Source organism: Phoxinus phoxinus (genome assembly GCF_949152265.1).
Source record: "Phoxinus phoxinus genome assembly, chromosome: 11".
NCBI classification, from domain to species: Eukaryota; Metazoa; Chordata; class Actinopteri; order Cypriniformes; family Leuciscidae; genus Phoxinus; species Phoxinus phoxinus.
In genome coordinates, this window is record NC_136886.1 from 28,800,834 (window position 1) to 28,823,150 (window position 22,317).

General features: G+C 38.2%; 2 protein-coding genes across 2 annotated transcripts in view; one reads left to right on the plus strand and one right to left on the minus strand.

Annotated features, from left to right (window-relative positions):
• The window catches only part of dnah9l (dynein, axonemal, heavy polypeptide 9 like), a 45,584-nt gene extending 40,398 nt beyond the window's left edge, over positions 1-5,186 (plus strand). Inside the window, exons 77-85 of the mRNA XM_079629508.1 lie at positions 77-304; positions 596-787; positions 1,008-1,127; positions 2,258-2,500; positions 2,582-2,764; positions 2,892-3,007; positions 3,287-3,399; positions 4,156-4,296; positions 4,400-5,186. Of these exons, the coding sequence (XP_079485634.1) occupies positions 77-304; positions 596-787; positions 1,008-1,127; positions 2,258-2,500; positions 2,582-2,764; positions 2,892-3,007; positions 3,287-3,399; positions 4,156-4,296; positions 4,400-4,647 (1,584 nt within the window). The 3' untranslated portion in view covers positions 4,648-5,186. The remainder of the gene's footprint in view (positions 1-76; positions 305-595; positions 788-1,007; positions 1,128-2,257; positions 2,501-2,581; positions 2,765-2,891; positions 3,008-3,286; positions 3,400-4,155; positions 4,297-4,399) is intronic.
• Positions 5,187-5,828: 642 nt separating this feature from the next.
• Positions 5,829-22,317, minus strand: part of LOC307006772 (potassium channel, voltage gated eag related subfamily H, member 7) — a 58,542-nt gene continuing 42,053 nt past the window's right edge. The window contains exons 6-15 of the mRNA XM_079628063.1: positions 20,113-20,538; positions 19,416-19,815; positions 16,934-17,133; positions 15,642-15,894; positions 13,041-13,246; positions 12,357-12,462; positions 11,736-11,945; positions 8,831-8,975; positions 8,496-8,643; positions 5,829-7,681 (exon numbers count right to left, since the gene is read on the minus strand). Coding sequence (XP_079484189.1) covers positions 7,406-7,681; positions 8,496-8,643; positions 8,831-8,975; positions 11,736-11,945; positions 12,357-12,462; positions 13,041-13,246; positions 15,642-15,894; positions 16,934-17,133; positions 19,416-19,815; positions 20,113-20,538 — 2,370 coding nt within the window. The 3' untranslated portion in view covers positions 5,829-7,405. The remainder of the gene's footprint in view (positions 7,682-8,495; positions 8,644-8,830; positions 8,976-11,735; positions 11,946-12,356; positions 12,463-13,040; positions 13,247-15,641; positions 15,895-16,933; positions 17,134-19,415; positions 19,816-20,112; positions 20,539-22,317) is intronic.

Genomic DNA, 22,317 nt, shown 5'->3' on the forward strand with positions numbered 1-22,317 from the left:
CTGTACACGATCTGCATACTGTATATTTCTGTTGTTTTATGCATATAGCTTATGCAAATGCATGCATTTCTTCTAGAACATTCACCTGGTGGCAAAGTGGCTGGGAAGTCTTGAGAAGCTTCTCGAGTGTTGCTGTGAGAACAGTCACCAAGACTACAGAGTGTTCATGAGTGCAGAACCCTCTCCCACTCCACAGGAACACATCATTCCACAGGGAATTCTGGAAAATTCCATCAAAATCACTAACGAGCCTCCCACAGGCATGCTGGCCAACCTACATGCTGCTCTGGACAACTTTGATCAGGTTAAACCAAATCAACTCAAGTCGTGATGACATTTCTTTGTTTTTATCGTGCTGTGCTGCTGGCTCCACCCACAATGAAATGCTAGCGGGCCAAAATAGCTCTATATTAAACATCAAATATATTTTGATAGGCTGTGACGAACAAAGGAACACAATTTTGTAAGGCTTCAGATTCGTCAAGGATGAGATGTAACACAAAATCTTTGCTTGTGTATGATTAAGTCAAATGAGAACATTGCATTACAGGAACTCTTTTGGTTACATGCAAATTTGTTTGTGTTGTGAATGCAGGACATTCTGGACCAGTGTTCCCGTGAGCAGGAGTTTAAGACCATCCTGTTCTCGCTGTGTTATTTTCACGCTTGTGTGGCTGAAAGGAGGAAATTTGGGCCACAGGGGTGGAACAGGAAGTACCCTTTTAACACAGGGGATCTCACCATATCAGTGAATGTGCTCTACAACTACCTAGAAGCCAACTCACAGGTGTGTAATTAACAGACAGACAACCAAATGAACCATCTCCAGAGACCTAGAACTAGAAACATTGTGATGTATATTTCAACTTTAACCTTAATGTATTAATTCCATGTGTTGGTAACTGATATAAACATGGAAATCATTTTGGAAGAGCTACTAATTCTACTGATATGGTGAGAGAGTGTGTATGTAAAACGAGCCATGTAAACAAACCTGTGTTGCACAGGTACCATGGGAAGACCTTCGTTACCTGTTTGGTGAGATCATGTATGGAGGTCACATTACTGATGACTGGGACAGGAGACTGTGCAGAACTTACCTGGAAGAATACATGCAACCTAATCAGGTGCACACACACACACACACACACACACACACACACACACACACACGTCATTAATAATCTCCACACTGCACCAGTGTCCCCTAATGTAACAGCCGCAATACCCAGAAGCCAAAAGAATGTGAATAAAATTCAAGTCAGCATGGTAATATTTTATTTGATTGATCAGATTTATCAGCTGATGTGGGATATTTAGTTGTGGACTTGATCCACTTAATTTAAGATTTGGATTAAATTAGTGCTAGATAATAAAAAAATCATAATTAAAGTACATTTACAAAAGATTGTTTATCTATCTTTTATAATGCACATAATAATGTTGTGATGCTTCAATCCACTTCTAGCATTTAAAATGATTGATCTAAGACTATAATTTGATACCAAATCGGTTATCGGCCATTATTATTATTTTTATTTATTATTGTCTATTTTTCTAAATTTTAAAATATACGTTCATATGCATTTGCCATATTTTTACATTTAAGTTACTTCAGCTGTTATCCAATGGTCACTAAAAAATAATCTTTAAAAACACTAATTTAATAAGAGGTAAATGTACATTTTATCAAACCTCAAAAAGAATATCCATTTTTCAGACTGTACATTACAAATTCACTTTTAGGATTTAAAATAGTTTTTAGTGTTGTCTTTTTAAATTTATTTAGACAAAATAGTATTGAATTTGTAACACTTTACAATAAGGTCCCATTAGTTAAGTTACAATGAGCAAATTCATTACAGTATTTATAAATCTTCGTTAACATGAGTTAATAAAAATACATCTGTTCATTTGTTAGTCCATGTCAGCTCAGGTCCATCAAACAATATTAACAACTTTTGGTTATACTAATGTATTGGAAAATGTTGAAAATAACATGAATGCATGCTTTAGAAGTATTGTTCAGTGTTCGCTCATGTTAACTAATGTAGTGAATTAATGTTGACACATGGAACCTTATTGTAAAGTATACTATTGAATTTTATTATCTTCCATTTATTGGTCATAACATGAAAATAATAATCGGTTTATCTGTATTGGATAATTTGTTTTTCAATATTGGTTGATCCCAATAATTTTATCTCTTGATAAATATTTAATCTCACAAACACAAGCTAACTCATTGTCCTTTCAGTTCGACAGGAAGTTGTCACTGGCCCCAGGATTAGTTGTGCCTTCTAACTTGGATTACCAAGGCTATCATGCGTACATAGATGAGATGCTGCCCCACGAAAGCCCAGTGCATTATGGGCTTCACCCAAACGCTGAGATTGAGTTTCTCACAGTGACGTCTGACAGCCTCTTCCACACTCTTCTGGAGCTGCAGTACAGAGACTCCAACATGGGTGAAGGAGCCTCACAGACCACCGAAGAGAAGGTCTGGTTCTGAGCTTTTCAGAGATCACTGGTTGTGGTGACGGATAGCTTTCCACAAAGGTTAAAGCCATTGCTGTTTCAGGTGAAGACAATCTTGGATGACATCCTGGAGAAGCTTCCAGAAGAGTACAACATGTCTGACATCACGTCCAAAACAGCCGAACGCTCGCCCTACATTCTGGTGTGTTTCCAGGAGTGTGAGCGTATGAACATGCTCCTCAATGAAATCAGACGCTCGCTCAAAGAGCTGGACCTGGGGCTGAAGGTTATTGCAATTTTCTTTTTTGGCAGTTTATTATCGAATGATTTCAGATTAATGAACTCTGCTTGGTCACGGTCTCTTCTTGTTTAAGACTTTTGACTATTAGCGTAAACCTGATTTTCTCTGGCAGGGAGAGCTGGCAATCTCATCCGAGATGGAGCAGATTCAGACAGCTTTGTTTTTTGATAATGTTCCCGATACCTGGACCAGACTGGCCTACCCCTCTATATACAGCCTAGGACAGTGGTAAGCAGTATCATTCATATATAGTAATTCGATTATGTTTACATTTTCTGTCTTCATTTTTATTTTTTTTAGTACCTCAACTTCAACTAAAAAGAAAATGAGAAATGTTGTCTTGGCAATTAGCTGAAATAAAATATTATTAGGATATTATGAGAGCTTATGTTGTATTGTAGGTATTATGTAGATATTATATTTTAGCTGGGCAACTCGCTAAAGTTTGGAACTATATAACCGTTGTACTGTTTTATGATACCAATCTGTGTGTGTGTGTCCAATCAGGTACAATGACGTGTTACTGCGCTGTAGAGAGTTAGATAGTTGGACTCATGATCTGTCTCTGCCTAGTGTGGTCTGGATCTCTGGTTTATTCAACCCTCAGTCGTTTCTAACAGGTGCAGTAACACACAGACAAGCTTATATATATAGAATTAGAACAATTATAAATATTTTCAAAAGTTTGGGGTTGGTGTGAATTTTTTATTACATTATATATACATATCTAATATATGGCACATAAAGTTCGCGCAAAAGTTTATTTCATTTATTTTAGTAATTCAACTTACAAGGTGAAACTAATATATTATAGACTCATTACATGCAAAGTGATATCAACATTATAACAAATAAAGGCTTTAAAGTCTATATAATACATTAGTTTCACCTGTGTGTGTGTGTGTGTGTGTGTGTGTGTGTATATATTTACAGTTTTTTCTGGTCTCTTAGGCTAAATTTCCTTGATCAAAAATACAGTAAAAACTTAATATTGTTAAACTCTTTTCTTTTTTTACACATTTTAAAATGTAATCCTGTGATGGCAAAGCTAAATTTTAAGCAATAATTACTCCAGTGTCACATAATCATTCTAATATACTGATTTTATTATTATCAATGTTGAAAACAGTTGTGCTGCTTAATATTTTTGTGGAAACCTTTTCTGGGGGGTTCTTTGATGAATCAAAAGTTCAAAAAGCATTGATTTGAAATAGAAATCTTGTGTAACATTGTTTCTTTACTGCCACTTAAATCAATTTAATGACATTTCTCCCAACACCCCCCACCCCAGACTTTTGAACAGTAGTGCAAGACATTTCCTTCAGAGGACCTATTTACATTCATTTATTTGCATCACACACACTTTGTCTTTGAAGCTGTGATGCAGAGTCTGGCGCGCAAGAACGAATGGCCGCTGGACAAGATGAATTTGACGGTGGATGTGACCAAGAAGTTCAAAGAGGAGTTTAACCAGCCGGCCAGAGAGGGAGCCTACATCTATGGCCTTTACATGGAGGGTCTGTATCATCCACAATACAACAGTTTTAGCCAATCACAGGTTATTTCCATCAGTCAGTCAGAATGCTCATTTGATTCTAAAGTCAGTGTTTGTGACTGCAGGTGCACGCTGGGATATTCAGGGTGGGACAATCGCAGAAGCACGCCTGAAGGAACTGACTCCCAGCATGCCCGTTATAGCTGTCCGAGCCATCCCGAACGACCGCCAGGAGACGCGCAATACCTACGAATGCCCCGTCTATAAAACCAAACTACGTGCGAACACGTATATCTGGACCTTCAGCCTTAAGACCAGAGAGAGGCCAGGGAAATGGGTTCTTGCAGGGGTTGCTCTGCTGCTTAGTGTGTGATGCTGAGAAACACAGGAAAGGACGTTCATTTATTTAAACAAGCTAAGCTTCTTGTAGGTAAAAACGTCACCTAGTCCTCCTTACTCTAGTGTGCATTAGTTGGACCAACTTTAAACTGTTTTTAGCCTGATTTGAATTATAAAAAAATATATCATTGTTGTCGTTTCAGTGGTGATTTACATACAGTGGGATGTAAACCTTCAAGACTTACTGTATGCAAGTCTTCTGGATTTTGGAGTTATGATGTATATGAATTAGAAATATTAAACTTTTTTTATTTATTATTAATAATGCAAAACAGGAGAAATGTAATAGTGGTCTCATACTTTTGGACCCCCACTGTACTGTGTGTTATTAACATTTAGATTCGGCAGTCGTTTATTGTCTCTGAAAAGTGACCAAGATGGCCACAGCATGAACCGACTCGCTTCAAAAGGATTTTGCAGATGGAAGTACATACAAAGTGTCTCGTTTAGGGTATTCCACAGGTTCTTAGAGCAATAAAGTGATTTTTCATAAATAATATTGTGCAACATTGTAAATGAAGCATTCTGTCCTTTATTAATATACAGAGTTGTGCGTTAACTCTTGTAATATTCACAATATACAGCATAAATATAATACATACCAATATACCCAAGGAAGAAAACATTCTAACCTGCTGTTATGTGTTGCATTGTATAAAATACAGTGTCAAACATTTAAAAAAAATGCATAAAAACAATTTTGTGAACAGCACTAGTTTTAAAAAGTGACACTGTACAAGATGTTTAAAGAGTTTGTGCAAAAGATCGCAATAATATAATTTCCTTCTCTTGCTCTCTTCCCGCACTGGCACGTGTCCTGGCCTCGTCCCAGAAACGCCCCTACGGCAAACCCACTCCGGCCAACTTACTAAAACACGAGACATGACTTGGACCATCTCACAGGAAACTGTTAGGTCAGTGCATGCCGTGATCACAGCGGTCACACGAGCCAGTGATGATGACGGCCAACCACATATCTGTGTGATGAAAGATGAGGATTTAGAGCCTCTTTCGCATACACTGATATGTCATGATGCTCCGCCTCCAGATTTCAGCCAACCAATCAGATTCATTCATTCATGCAGAAGCTCTAAATCTGGTGGCCCTATGAGCAAATTACTAAACATGCATACATTTTTTTTTTTTTTTTTTTTAGCGAACACTAGGAAGACAGTGTGCTTCAATGCATCTCATTAAATGTGGATTAAGTGATTACTTCTACTAACTAACTTTGGTTAAACATGCAGTCCTCCTACACATGAACTCACTGTCATGTTACACTGCAAGACTAAAAGTGTGCGTTTATGTAGATCTATCTTCTGGAAGGCCAGGGATGACTGCTGCTACAAAAGCTAGTGTTTTCTCCTGCAGATCGCATTATCCAGATATATTTCTACAGATAAAAATTAAACATAACACTGCTACAGCTTTAGAATGTAAGAACCTGAAAAATGAATCCGTAAACTGCATAAAGAAATGAGGGACAAAAAGCATGAATAACTTTCCACAGGGACAGTTTTAACCCTGGGTTAAGTAATTGTATCAGCACTGCATTTAACCATGGGAAATTAAGTGTTAACCTTGCTTTAGGAGTGCTAGAATCCAAAGGCGAGATTTTTTTTAGCAACAGATTTAGCTAATCATAAACTGCCTCAGTGCTTACCTTATTAAATATTCATAAGCTTTTCTCAAACTGCAACCGCGTTAACTGGAGCGGACAACCAGAGCGGATCTATGTGGTGACATTTCCTCAGGTGGACAAGCAGTTATTAAAACAGGTTGTGAGCTGCATTTGTCAATGCCTATTTATGGGGTAAATGAGATTGATAGCAAGTAAGACTCACCCAGGATTAAGAATGACCCCTAAAGTGTTAACTGTTTCTGGGCAGATACAGCGCTCATCTGGTTTGAATTACCCACCATGAGGGCCAAAGAATGGTCACACTTACTTTTTGCCAAATTCAATACTGAGACTTGATGTTGCAATACTGACAATGCTAAAATGTTGAGTTGACTCTGAAGGGACAGTGTGTCGTTGTTAAATGTAACGGTGCAGTGGAAATCTGATATGGGTAGAATAATGTGATATTTTGAGATGACGACAACAGTTTTCATGATGAGGCTTTGCAGAGTTCAGTTCAAGTAAAGATTCTTCCTGAATACCAGGAAATTCATAGTTAAACACATGTAAATCTCAAATAGGTAATGTAAGAACAAAAAAACCCGAGCTCACGTCACCAATTTAACAATGCAAGTGTTTTAAGAAACATGCAAAAAAAATAAAATAAACACTGCATTTTTATCCCCCTAGCATGCATCTTTCTTTCATTAACATGGTTGAATGTCCAGTATGTTACTTCCTGAACAGCGCTCTATTTATGTATTTACAAAATGAACAACATTCAAACTGATTCATTCTGCATTAATGCATTGCTCAACTGCTTTTGTTTTCGACTATAGCTTTTTTTAAAGTAACTATTAGGGATGTGGAAGGTTGCTTTAAGTTCTTTGCATACGACTCTTCGGTTTGGTGTTCTCTACCCTGAGTCTAACTGTAGAAGGGAGGAGGCTGAGCTTACTGTAGTGTTTGTTCTCTCTATGCATAGTTACATGAAAGCATACAGGAGGGAGATTCCTCTATGAGGCATTCTTATTCACAATTCAGCTTATTAGAACTCAACCTAGTTGTTATTGGACTCTGCTTCATTACCATCAAAACCTTTGACCTTATGTTACTGCCCTGGAAGCCCAGGATCAGAGGAGGGCCTGTGGAGACCCGACGTCAATCCGCCTCCAGGTGACGAATCCGGGAGAGACGCTTGTCTGGCTGACATCTGGAAAGATCTTGGCTGCTGTGAGAGCTCATTTTCCAACGGTTTCAGTCCCAGGCTCGCCTCCCACTCTGGGTCTGTCACCAATGGAGTCGCCGTGCTGACATCAGAGGTCATCTCCATGGTAACGGCAGGCGTGGAGTCTTTGGCTTTGTAGGCGTTCTCTAGATCAGGACTCTGAAAAGAAGAAAATGCATTAAACGCTGCCGTTCGAATGCAGTACGCTACTGCAAATCCAACCGAAATCAACTGCAATCTCTTCCTTGTCTCCTCCAGCTATGAGAAAATACTCTGCAAAAAAGCCTGGCCAACATAGCCTCCTAAAGCACAGACATAAAATATTTTTATTTTGTCAAAATGAAAATATTAATTACAATTAGAAAATGTCAAAGATTTCAAATGTATCATATGGTTTCATATCTATTTTGTAAAGTCATAGTTTTGTTGCAAATGCGGTAAATTGAATGTGTCTGGCTTCCGGTGTCTTCTGTTTCCGGTTATTTTTAGCTGTACAAAACATCTCATTATACTGTCTGATATTGCAAACTGGTATTTCTAACCAAATTATTTTCATGTACTTTAATTATAAACACCTTGGCCTGTAGCGTTTACTGGACTCTACCGGTTATTCTTCTAGATATTTATTTACCTATAGCGGCTAAAGAACCGTAAGTCTTGCGCATTCACTGTAAAAAAGTGGAAGTAAGATGGTTTCAGTGTACAGTAAATTTGTATTAAAACCAGTTTGGGTCAGTTTGACCCGCAAACATCATAATTCTTAATTATAATATAGTATATGGAACCCACAACAATTAAAAAAAGAAAACATAAAAAAATGTATTTTTAGAAATCTGGTCACCTTGCTGTAAGTGTGTTTTCAGTGATTGCAAAGCAGTTGCTAGGGTGTTCTTATTGGTTGCTGGGGTACTCTGAGTGTGTAACGTGCTGTATCCACGCTAGCTTTCCATTGTGAACACAGTCTGTGTGTTACCTGTGTCTGCATGGCGGTGACAGGCTGCACGGGTTTGTGGTACTCTGGGCTGACGGCCACAGTGCTGTACGCTGGAGGTCCCAGAGCGCTCTGCCTCTGGAGCAACTGTAAAATAGCCTGGATGTCTGAAGTCATCTGCGCTTCCAGCCTACACAAAACACACACAGACATGTTGACGCAGAAGTACAATACTGTCTGTGACCAGCAGATGGTGGTAGGCACCATGCTATCAATAGCACGACATGTTCTGGATGTTAAAGTTGATGGTTCAACTTGTTTTCTCTTAATTTACTCTTTCATGTGACCTACTTTAACTCCATTTCTCTCTCTCTCACCTGTTCAGGTGTTCCTGTAGTAGATCCAGTCTTTGCTCCATTTCACCGAATGTGATGTCACTTTCAGAGTCGTCTCCTCCTTCTCTGTCCCGAGATTTCGCTGAGTCATCTGCATTCCCACAAGGCCATTCTTCAACACGCACATCTAGAGAAACACAAGTCCCAGTGCAATTAATCACAGACACACACACAAACATGCCAGATGCACACAAACTTAATGCATCATGCACACATATGTAAGATCAATCGTGCTCATATGTCAATTGCACTACACACACAGAGAGAGAGAGAGATTACATACACACTGTAATAAAACATACGGCACTCCGACATGACAAAACACACACACACACACACACACACACACACACACACACACACACACACACACACACACACACACACACACACACACACACACACACACACACACACACACACACACACACACACACACACACACACACAAGTCATTAATAATCTCCACACTGCACCAGTGTCCCCTAATGTAACAGCCGCAATACCCAGAAGCCAAAAGAACGTGTTTGCCTCAAGATATTACACCAAGCTCAGTCTAATCATGAGCTCTAGGGCCGTTTTGTAATATTTAGAGAGCAGGAAAAAGAATGAGAGAAGAATAGAGAGGAAAGCTCCCTGGCTGTGTAATTATATCAGCAGTCATTAGCAATGTCCCAATTCAGACGCTGCATCCTTCAAAAGACTCAGACTCAAAGGCCATGCCTTCCAAGGCCGAGAAGGTCGGACCGAGTGTTGTTAATGGGATGGATGGTTATTGTCGCCTAGCAACTGTGACAGCTGCCGTTGATGAGTGGCAGAAACGTTTGTACTGGACTTTTTTGAAAGTTACATTCAACGGTCTGAAAACAAAACAGGGTTCAAAACCTGTCTAAATATTTTCACCGTGGTCCATTTCTGTAGATAATAAAGAGTATAAAATATATAAAATCACATCTTCGTAAGATTTAAGTCAACCTTTAAACTGCTTTAAAGGTTTCATTTTTATCATTACCGTATTTTCCGGACTATAAGTCGCACTTTTTTACATAGTTTGGCTGGTCCTGCGACTTATAGCCAGGAGCGACTTATATATCAAAATTAATTCATACTGACTGAGATGAACCAAGAGAAAACATTACCGTCTACAGCCGCGAGAGGGCGCTCTAGCTAGCGGAGTAGTTCAGAAGCGACACCGAGGATGAAGAGTACAGTGATGTGGAATGAGGTCGCGGGAGCTTGGTGAACTTGCTTACCAGTAACTTGTTGAACTCGCTGGCTTATGTTAATTTAGACTATTCAGCCTCCCAGGTATATGTTCTTTATGATATTGTGTAGCTTACGTTAACATGCCGGACACCTATTCAGCCTGTTGTTCTGTGTGCTATCGTGTAGTTGAATAACTTTCCAGATTAAATGTCTGTTCTTGGTCTTGGGTTTTGTGAAATAAATTTCTAAATACTTTTGTTTTACTATATTTAGATAAGCGACTTATAGTCCAGTGCGACTTATATGTTTTTTTCCTCCTCATGACACATTTTTTTACTGATGCGACTTATAGTCCAGAAAATACGGTAGATATTTGTTAAGTTGAAACCGAATACTTACATAAAAAAATTTAATCTGGCAATCTGTCTCAAAAAACTCTTGTCACCAGCGTGCAATGAATTCTGGGCTAGGGTAGGCTGCGAAGGATAGTGATGGGTGATTTCGAAACAGTGCTTCATGAAGCCTAGAAACCTTTATGAATCTTTTGTTTCGAATCAGTAGTTTGGAGCGTGTATCAAAGTTCCAAAGTCATGTGATTTTAGTAAACAAGGATTCGTTATGTCATAACTGTTTCGAAACATTTTGGAAATTTCAGTGGTTCACCGCTGGCGGACGATGATCTCTGTGAACCCATGAATCATGCGGATTCACCAAGATCACCCCCTAGCGACAAACTATTGAATAAGTGCCTATGGGGTTTACCTGATCTCTGATCAGTTTTATACATTTGTACACGTTTAAATTATACATTAGTATAATTAAAAATAAATAAGTGTAGTTAATAGTCTCTTATTGGCCTGTTAAACCAAACAAACCCTGAAAATTGATAAAAGAAAACACTACACATAAAGTTGATATTTAATCTTATTAGATGATTAGTCAATTGCATTTGATAGAATGTACTTTAATAAAACATTTGAATGGGTTTGTAAAAGGTGTTTTTATGCACGTTTGGCCCAAGTTTGTTGCATTTTCACTGTTCTGACCAGTAGGGGTCACCAATGTGTGGTGTTTCGAACGCTTCGAAAGACTTCGAATCAATTGGTTCAATTGATTCAAAGCTTTAAAAAGCTTAATTTTTCCTATCACTAGCGAAGGATCCATCTGTTGTATCCTTAATTCACGGGAAACAAGGACGCTTTTAGAGGCCGCATTTGAATGAGCCTTCGAATCGAGACAGTCTTCGTCGCACGCGGTGAGGCAACCGGCCTTCGAAGGATGCAGCTATTGTTCACACATTACAAAAGATCTTCTTTACAGTACAGTGTGTTAGTAAAACTGCAGCACTTGTTTGAGTCATTGTTTTCTTCAAGTTATTTATGAATTCAATTTATGTTCTCAGTCTTACGGTCCAAATTTTTGGCAATACTTTCTATAGCGCTGGTGTATACAATGTATTATTTATATAGGTTTCATAAAAAGGGTTGTTAATATACTTACAGCATTCGTATATACTGTATGTATTTTTTATATTGTATTCATATTGTAACTGTTTACATTGAATAGATGCATTTCAATTTGTATTACAGAGCATTATAAACACCTTGATACAGTATGCTACCAACCATTTTTTTTTAACAGTAGGACACCCTTATGAATGAGTACATTATGTATGTTATACCTTTATGAAACAGATTGTTTTCAACACCATCTTTACTGTATGTGTCATGGATGGTGTTCAGGTTGTAAGGAAGGGATTGACCCAAACTCAAAGGCCTCGCTGTCACTTCCTCACCCTCCTCTTCCTCCTCCTCCTCCCTTCCCGGGAACATGTGAGCCTCTCGATCTCTTCCCCTTTCCTGGTCTGTCCCGCTCGGTCTGCTCGGAGAACCTGAGGGAACACAACGTCCTCACAGAATTACACACATGGTTCTCACGGTCACTCTCCAGATTGCACCTTGAACAAAGAAAAAAGAGAGTGTGCCAGGAAGAGCGAAAGAGTGAGAGATTTGGCTTGGATAAATAATCCAAACAGCAGGTTATACAGGGACGGGGGATAAAACAGCTCTTGACCGTTCAGGTAAAATCTGGCACGTTGCAACCACACAATAACAAACATCTGTCTGTGGCCAACAATCACCATGGCAACAGCTTGAAACCCAGCGGGGAGTGAAAAGAGATGGGTGGAAAGAGGAGGGGAGGCAACGGGGGAAGGGAAACAAAGGAGGGACCGAAAAAAGGAGAGAACAATGGAGGAGAGGAAGACAGAAATGTGAGCAGAACATGAGGAGAAGGTCCTGACCTGAGGAGTGGTTCCTCTTAAAGCAGGGTTTAGTCCTGACGTCAGGGTCTTCAGTTTCTGAGTCACTCATGCCCGTGTAAAGGTTCCTCTGAGGAACCGTGGCGCTCTGCCACACACAAGAAATGACATCACATTAGGAGAAGCATTGAACGCCATTTAACTTTATTTACTGCAGCAACATTAGTATCTAACAATATCAATTTAAGACTTCTATTTGCAAATGTTTATGCAAACTATTATGAAGTACCATCTTCACATGTGAAAACTACTTGCCTAATTCATACTGACATTTAAATGATCCAAGTTGCTGAATATTAATTGAATACTGGTCAGTTTTTTTCATCAGACATTTTTATTTCTGTAGCATTATTCTACACTACGGTTGACCATTATCTCTTCATCTCTAATGTCTTTAACTGTACCCCAATGTGTGTTTTTCACTGTATGCCCAAAGCTACAGTAATATTACACATCTATGATTAATCAAGTCTTATACATATCATATTAATGTGCTCATTACTGTGATTTTTGAAGATGTTTTTACTTCCATACTTTAGTTTCCATAAAGGGTCTGGGTGGACTGCGGAGGGAGCTTCATAGAGTGAATGTTAGTGTATTTTTGCATAGTACATTCATCTTTTTATTCCAAAACTGTAAGTACATAGTAATAGCTTGCTGCTTTACCTTGGTGTTCTCATCGCGCAGGTTGAAGGTGAGCTCCAGATTAGACAGAAAGTAGTCAGAGAATTCAGGATACATGTCCAGAACTTCCAGAAGATCGTCTCTGTGGATGGTGTGCAGGTCGCAGTAGCTCAGCGCTCGAACATCTGCGTTGGCTTTCCCCGGCTTGGCGTACAGATGAATCATCTCTCCAAAAATATCATTCTTACCTGAGAGGTGGGCGTACAGTGATCAGAGGACAAGAGAGGGAAGAGAAGATTTGAAAGCAATGAACAAATAAACAGAGTGAGAAGGGGAAAGCAAGTTTCCATATTAGAGTGTGTCATTGCAAAATGTATGTAGTATGTAGGCAAAAGCATAGCTCACACAGAAGTCACTTTCAAACCACCTGCTTTATGTCGATTAATGCGATGAATCCGTGTGACCAACCAGAACCCGTTACAAAATCTGAATTTCTGATCGCTTGGATTCCGGTTTAAATGACTGGATTTCGCTTGCGAAATTTCGACTAGCAACTGTAAATATTCTAACTCGATCCTTACTACATACTGAATACAATATGAAGACAGTACAAATATTTATTTGCTTATTATTTAATTAAAATACAACAGACTAAAAAAGGTATTTATGACTTTATCCTCACAATTCTGACTTTATCGTAACTCTGAGTTTAGAAATCTTTCAATTTAGCCATTTTTCAGTTTGTAACACAATTTAGATTTTTTTCTCAGACACACCCTTTCATCAACAAAAGTAGGCTAAGTCACAATTTGGAGAAAAAGTCTGAATTGCGAGATATGGACTCATTCTGAGAAAAAAAAAAAAAATCGAAATGGCAAGATTTTTTTTTTTGCAATGACCTTTTTTGTTCCGTGGCAGAAATAGGCTTCAATTGATTGCAAACTCACAATTTGGGTAAAATGTAACTTGAAAAACACTGATGTGAGCACATATTTCTGAAAGCCCCTGCAAGCTCCTTGAGGACGCGTGCCAACAGGAGAGTCAAGGCCTGACAGCACATTTCTGCAGGGATACATATCAAAGGTCAGACCTGACAAACAAACGACAGCCACCTGGGCAGTGGCCACCTGCCACCGTATCTAAATCCGGCTCAGGGTCGTGGCTAAAGCCATTGGTGCTGGATATTGCACATTAAGTATTTGAGGTGAGGCTATAAGCAATATGATTTTAGAGTAACAGAGCCCAGGCCAGAGCCAGAATTAGTGTACAGTGGTTAAGTGTCCATCTACAACACTTTCGTAAGAAAATAAATTCTTGCTGAGGTAGTGATTCTTCAACTGAGACCCAAGAATACAGTACGGTACATATGAAGCAGGAGGTAGCTTCTCTCAGCAATTTCGTGCAGTGTACGGCAAGTTTCTGCTGAGTTGCATGAGTATGTTAGTGTGTGTCTCTTTTTCTTCCCCTGGCCTTATTCTGTTAAAGTCAGCTTGCGTAGGAAGAGGGATGGACCATTTAAATTCGGCTTACCCTGCTCCACCTGCCCGCTACACCGATGTGACTGGAGACTCCAAGCATGTGAGTGCGAGTTTATTAATGTGTCTGTAAATAATGAAACTAGCGCTGTCACTCTGGGCTTTCCGTCACACTAAGTGACACTTCGCAAATCTAATGAACAAGGGAAACATGCACCACACTGCTGCCAATCTCATCCCCGCATCTTCTTATTTAATTACAACCTTTCTCTCCCTCGTTCTCTCATTTTCCCTCAGCTTTCCTCTATTTTAGTCTCTCTCCATCTATAAAAACATGATGAGCTCATCACAGGAGAGATATCCTTGAATGAAGGACAGCACTTTTTTCATTAAGTCTTTATTACCTTGTGAGCCTCTGAGCTGTTTATATTAAATTTAGATGAGTGTGCAAGTGCCATGTAGTAAGCCACCCAATTTCCACAGCATTCCAGTAATCTGCTATTTGGACATTGATACTGTACTATACAGTTTGTAAACTGTATATATATATATATATATATATACACAGTATATATATATATATATATATATATATATATATATATATATATATATATATACATATATATACAGTATACAAACTGTAGATTACTTCCTTTTTTAGAAGGCCAGCCTTTTAGATGTGAAGTTAGCAGCATTTGTAAAGAATTTAACTTCCAAAAGGCAAAATGTTTAACTGGAAGTTCAACTAGGACGGGACATATTTTTGTCCTCTTTGGATTTGACTGGAGGGTGATATATGGTAGACTATGATATTCTACTTTTTTCTTCTTGTGCAGCCTTGGTTCCAGCACAATTTTTTTTTTTAGTAATTTCAGAGAGGTTTTGATGGAAGATTATGCAAACATTTTTAGAACTATATGAACCAAGGTAATTTATTATGTGGTGGAAAAGCATAATGGTTAAAAAGAACTGGACTGGCAACCAAAGGACAACAGGTTTGACCCTTACAAGGGCTGATTGTGACAGCGTGTGAAAGTCATGGAACAAACTCCATTTAAAATATAGATTCTAAGTTAGTGAGATGTCATAACCATGAAGTTTTGGTTGTTTTACTAGCAGGTTTACAGGCTTACAGTGAAGGTTTGTTTGATTGTTTATTGCTCACCCAGGATAGCCACCACGATGTCGTCTCTCAGAATCTCGATGGATCCCCTGGCGAGAAAGTAGAGGGCTGTGAGGACGTCCCCACAATGCACCAGCGTGTCACCTGGTGGGGCATGGGTGGTCTTAAAGCGCATTGCCAGTGCCCGAAGGCATCCTTTGGTCGCTCCGCTGAACGCCTTGCAACTCTGGAGCAAACTTGTATTCAGATGAAGACAGATATCAGCCTGCAGGCACTCTGGAAAACCCTTCAGTACCTGCAGAGAGGGGAAGAGAGAGAAAAGGACAGAAAGAGAGTTCCTCATGGAGAAGAGAAGGAGGGCAGAATGATTGCCGGTTTTTAAGAGCTTTGCGTTAGAGCTTAGATAATACAATGCTAATATAGCCCTTTCTCCCTCAACTGCAAATACATAAAAGATGAAGCAAAGTATGAATACATCTCTGGGACCCTTTGTTTCTGCTGCATTGCATTGTGTTAGCCTTTAATTTGCTCTTGCTTCATCAAAAATAATATATATGGTACATTAAGCAGAGGAAAATGCAACTGCCACTTACATTTTCTCCCAATTTTTCTGATTCATCTATAAAACACTATGTTTCTTGTTTAAAATTGGATTTGGGATGTCAGCCAGGAAACAACAATGACTGTCATGGAAATATATTATTCTGCAGTAACTATCTATCTGACTGACTAACTAAATCTGATGCCTAACAAAACAGGAAATGTCAATATGACCTAGGTCTATTAAAGTGAAACTGATTTAATTGAAGGAAATGAACTGAAATAGAAATGTCACAGTAAAGTCACAGTACCCATAGCCATTAGCTTTGAGAATAGAGTTTTAGATTTAACACCAGTCATTACACAGGACCAAACTTTAATTACTTTGATTGGCTATAGCATTTAGACTACCCTTACCTCACGGTATGCATGTAACCAACACTGCTCAAGGTTATAAACAGTTTAAAACCAACTGTATGCTTCTATAAAATATACAGACATTATGGAAACATTTAAGATAAAATGACTGCAGCTTTTTTTAAAGCAAACATTACTCTATACCTCCTGCTCACCAGGGTGTTGAAGTCAGTCCGTTTGAGTGCGTATAAGAAAGAGAATGCATATCAGATCACTGCGTAGACACATGAACACATTTGACATTAATACTGTGTGATTGAGATACATATGTTATAAACACTAGATAGCTAACACAGTGACATCAACGCATGCCTTCATTCAATGACAATAATTCATATTTAGTGAAAAAAAAGCAGGAAAAAAAGCCTGGTTCGTACCATGTTCATGTCGATGCCATTGGTGTAAGTCCACGCATGTTGGAAATACTCCTCTAATCTTTGTCTCAGCGGGTTCGGGATCTGGTGAAAGCGAATGAATTCCTTGACCCGAAGCATCTGCAGATGGTACCGAGCTGTTCCAGAGTACAGCCGCTGAATTATAGCAGACACATTCCCAAAGATACTAGCATACATCAGAGCTAGAATACAAAGGGAGTAACAATGCAAAGGTCAGGATTTAAGTCATTTTTATTTTTTCAATGTTTTTGAAAGTCTCTTATGCTCACCAAGGCATTTATTTGATCAAAACATTTATACATTAAAACTAATATTGTGAAACATTATCACAATTAAAAATGACTGTTTTCTATTTTTTATATACTTTCAAATGTAATCTACTCCTGTGACAATTCCTGTAATTCCTTCAGAAATCATTCTAATATGCTGATTTCGTGCTAAAGTAAACAAGTTTTTTTTGTTATTTTCAATGTTGAAAACAGTTCTGCTGCTTAATATTTTTGTGTAAACCATGATACTTTTTTAAAGGATTCTTTGATTAATAGAAATTTCAAATGAAATTTTTTTTTCTGGACATAGAAGTTTTTTTTTTTTTAAACATTTAACATGTCTTAACTGCCACCTTTTTCTTAATTGAATAGTTATTTGCAAATAGAATTTTTTAAATAAAATTAATTAAATAAAGTTTTTAAAATAAGTCTCTTCTGCTCACCAAGGCTATATTTATTTGATCCAAAATACAGCAAAAACAGTAATATTGTAAAATATTTTTTACAATTTAAAATAACTGCTTTCTATTTGAATATATTTTAAAATGCAGTTTATTCCTGTGTTGTCAAAGCTGAATTTTCATCATCATTACTAGTATTCAGTGTCACACACAGAAATCATCTCATTAAATTTATCAAAAGTGACAGACATTTATAATGTGACAAAAGAATCCTGAAAAAAAAAGTACAATTTCTGAAGGATCATGTGACACTGAAGACTGGAGTAATGATGCTAAACATTCAAATTTGGCAACACAGGACTAAATTGCATTTTAAAATATGTGACCCATGCTGGCAAAATTAGTTGCAATGAGCACATTTTCAAAGATGAGTTGTTATTTTCACATTCTCTAATAAAAAATCCTTCAAAATTATGTATGATTTGTTGGAATCAGACAAGAAAAATGACTGAGCTACACCTAGTCGATAGAGTCAGCAAAGTCAATTTTGAGAAAATCGAGTTAAAGTTTTCTGTGGGTTCCAAAACAAAAATCACCTAGCAACCATTCCTTAAATCTCTGGTAATAACACCAAATTTGGCAGACACCAAGTCAAAATCAAATGTCTAGAGGAAAAATATATATAGAATTTTTTTTTTCAACGATGCCACAATTGTTTGATTAACATTAATGAAACAGTCAGCCTATTATATTAACACCTACTGTACCGCACTGATCTTATATAATGATACACATCAGATGTTTTTCCCCAACAGTTTAACCAAACGTTCACTTAAGACATAACAGATAATGTTTGCGTGAATACTTGCCAAGACAGATGTTTTGCAATTCTGTGCAGGCCTATATGCTATGTGTATATCAGGATCTTGACAATATCAAATCACCGTCTGAGGCCTTTGTGCTGAGGCCGAAGTGCCAGTCGTCGAGAAGCGAGCAGAGAAAATCAGCATTTTTAATGGACAAAGGAAAGGTACTCCTCTCAGAAAACGAACAAATAAATATACTTTTAGATGTTTAATTGCTATCTGGAGCATTGGGATCACTAGACGACGGCTTAATTAACTAATTTTTATGAAAACCTCAGATTCTACCAAAATTTAAATTTTTCACTTGCTTTGTGCGCATTTCGACTCATTTTGCCAGCATGGGTCACTCACATATTTTATAACTGATTTTAAATTGTACAAATATTTCACAAGCCTTGGTGAGCAGAAGATACTTCTTTCAAAAATAATAATATATATAGTGCGTGTGTGTGTGTGTATGTACAAAATGTCCACACAAAGATGGCAATATGTGAAATCCTTGTCGGAACATTTTTTGGTCTCAATGAGGAAACAGCTTATAAATCACACAGTGTTGTTTTTTGAAAATGTAAAAATGCTGAATGTTTTTAGTGAGGGGGTGCACGTGATTTGACCAAGTACAACATGTTCCTGGATCAACATCTTCTTTGATCCTGGAAGAACGTTTAAAGTTTAAAGTTGATATCATGTTTAGGTTTACAACCAGGGTTAGAAGCTTCAACATCAGTGTTATTCACCTATCATCACCTATCAAGTTATGGGTAGGTTTAGGGATAGGACAAAATTTTTGGACAGAAAATGTTGTTCCAGGATCAACAAAATATGTTGATCCAGGAACATGTCTTAGCAAAATCACGGTGACCTTTGTGGTACTGGTAATTTTGATGGCATATGTTAAATTTTAAAGGTGCGACATACTGATACCCACAGCCAATGAGCATGACACAGATGGAGAAGATCTTCTCCGAGTTGGTATTTGGTGACACATTTCCAAACCCCACGCTGGTCAGACTGCTGAATGTGAAATACAGTGCTGTCACATACTTGTCCCTGATTGAGGGGCCCGAGGAGCGGTCACTGACGTTGTACTGCTTGCCGATGGACATGCCCAGATTATCCAACCAGCCAATCGTATGCGCTAGATAGGGCCTTTCCACATTGCCGATTGCATACCATATGCAAGCCAACCAATGAGCAATCAGCGCAAATATACACATGAGGAGCATGAGGACGGCCGCCCCATACTCGGAGTACCGATCCAGCTTTCGTGCCACACGTACCAATCGGAGAAGTCTGGCAGTCTTCAGTAGGCCAATCAGAGTCGTTGTCTGAACGAGAGAGTGTAAACAGAGTGCAAACATTACATTATTCATGCTTACATAATGTAAATAATGTATTTAGATAAAAATGACAAAATATTTATTGCAAGAAAGCTAAAACAGCTCAGCTGTTGGTGTATATTATATTTAATACCGTTTTATTTTTTAAATAGTCGCTATGGATTTGTTAAAATCCAAAACTCAGACTTTGAACAATATGAATAGCATGAAAAAGTCTTCATTGTAAATTATAGAACTCTTAAAATAAATCAAACCACACATACATTTGCATATACATATGCTCACCTCTTCTGATCCAGCCTCAAATATGAGCAGGTCAAAGGGTATGGCTGCCACCATGTCTATGAAGAACCACCCCTTGAAGTAATGCACAGCTATCTTAGCTGGATGGCTGACCACCTCCTCGTTGGCGTTGACGTACGTAGTCCGGAAATTGATAAGAATGTCTACAATAAACATAATGTCCACTATGAGGTCCACGACGTTGAGAGGACTGCAGGAATAACCACACTCACGTCTTCTCTCCTCCTCCAGGTCATTGAGCAGGAAGGCTGCACTGTAGGGTGTGAAAATAGCGGTGTAGATGACTAGCAGCAGGATCAGCCAATCCCAGACAGCCTTAAAGGGGCTGTAGTGTAGAATGGTGAACTTGTTGATGCCTGGGGTCTGAAGCTTATACTCTGGAAGCACGTCGGCGCCTAGCGACAACACCTGAAGCATAGAGATGTGGTTACTGTGACAATAATTGCTTTTATATTTTGCAACGGCTAGCAACAATATCAGAAGCTGCTAAATCAGATGGAAACAACACAGTGACTACACATTACACATTATACAGTGTCGAATGTGGCGATTATTTCTCATAATTGGATTCAGTTACAGTTTTCATGATGTTAATAATATTATTTTTTTTAAATAAGAAATTAGATTATTAGTATGGCAATTGGTCATGTTTAAGGATTTTAGAATGTCTTACATTTTGGTATAGCATACTTTTACTTAAATGACAACAAGCACCCGAGCTGAGGTTTATACAGTTTATGCAAATCCAGATGAGGATGATTTGAAAATGATCCAAAGAGCAACTTGTTATTCAGTTTAAGCCAGCTTTTGTAATCTATATCATTTAGAACTTAAACATTGTTGATTTCCAGTTTAATTTAGAATTTCCATTTTTCTGATGTTAAGACTTTTAGACTTCATGGTATAAATAAAATGTAAACTATATAATTTAATTTTATCTGACCATTTTACACCCTCTTTGACACTTAGGGCCTTATCATAAATTTTTGCTAGTTTCAGCCTGACGCAGTTATCTTTTTCCTTTTTTTTTTTTTTTTTTTTTTTTTGCGGACGAGCAGATCCGTTTCCTCGCTAGAAAAGCGTTCAGTCTTTCCGCTTGCAAATTCCGCCATGTAAATAGCAACCCGCCATGGTGCAAGCGCAATTGGCTTTTAAAGGGAATGGGAAATGACACTCTGATTGGTTTATTGCACGTTACGCCCAAAACAAACCCATTACTCATTAAGAGAATAGGGACAATCCTTTTAGACCATGCACCGGGCGTCGACCATTTTTCCCATCGTTTGTGCACTTGAGCCGTACGCTTTAGACCATGCGCTTCATTAAAATAGTGCCCTTAGAATTAAATGCACAGTTTTTTCTACTGTACCTTTAAGAATAAAATATGTAAATGAGTTATTTCTGTACCAGGACAGTTCATACTGTTGTGTAAGGCAGACCATGTTCCTGAACAATAAATAGTCATTGATGCATAAACTTGGGTGGTTTATGTTAATTTAATCATATTCAGGTGCCAAAATCATAAACATTTCTGATTAAACCATTTTTGCAGCTTCGTTTTAAGAAATAATCTATTTGGATTGATGAGGAAGCTTTGCAATGTGAATGTAAGAGTATGTCTACTAGTACACTGACCTCCTTTCTTCCAAAAGATAATGATACTGTGTCTACTTTGCAGACATTTTGGGGAAAGAGAAATTGAATAAAGAGAGAGCAATACATCATTGCTTATGATGCAAATTTCATGATCCAGCTTTTAGATGGTAATGTGAAAAGCAGAGAGAAGGCCACATGGTGACAGGTCACGGCTGATGCAGCCATAAGTTAATAACGGACCACAGCACACCATCCAGCCAGAGAAAAAATTACAAACAGAAAGGCTGTTATGTCCTTCCCATCAGGGAACCAGGCTGAACGGACAGGACCAACCTGGGTGTTCAGTAAGCAAATTAATGCACATCATTATACAGTATATACCACATTATATTACAGCAGCATACAGAAATATCCTGGGATCCCATTATTACAAATGAGTCAACAGCTGCTTAAGTTTGTACAGCAATCTATGACAGCATGCGTGTGTGACACACTAGGACAGTCTCAATGTCACAGAGGCAATTCTCCTCTCCAATCCTCCACTGATACAGAGAGAAGGAGAGATCATTTCCTCTTGCTTTCTGTTTCAGT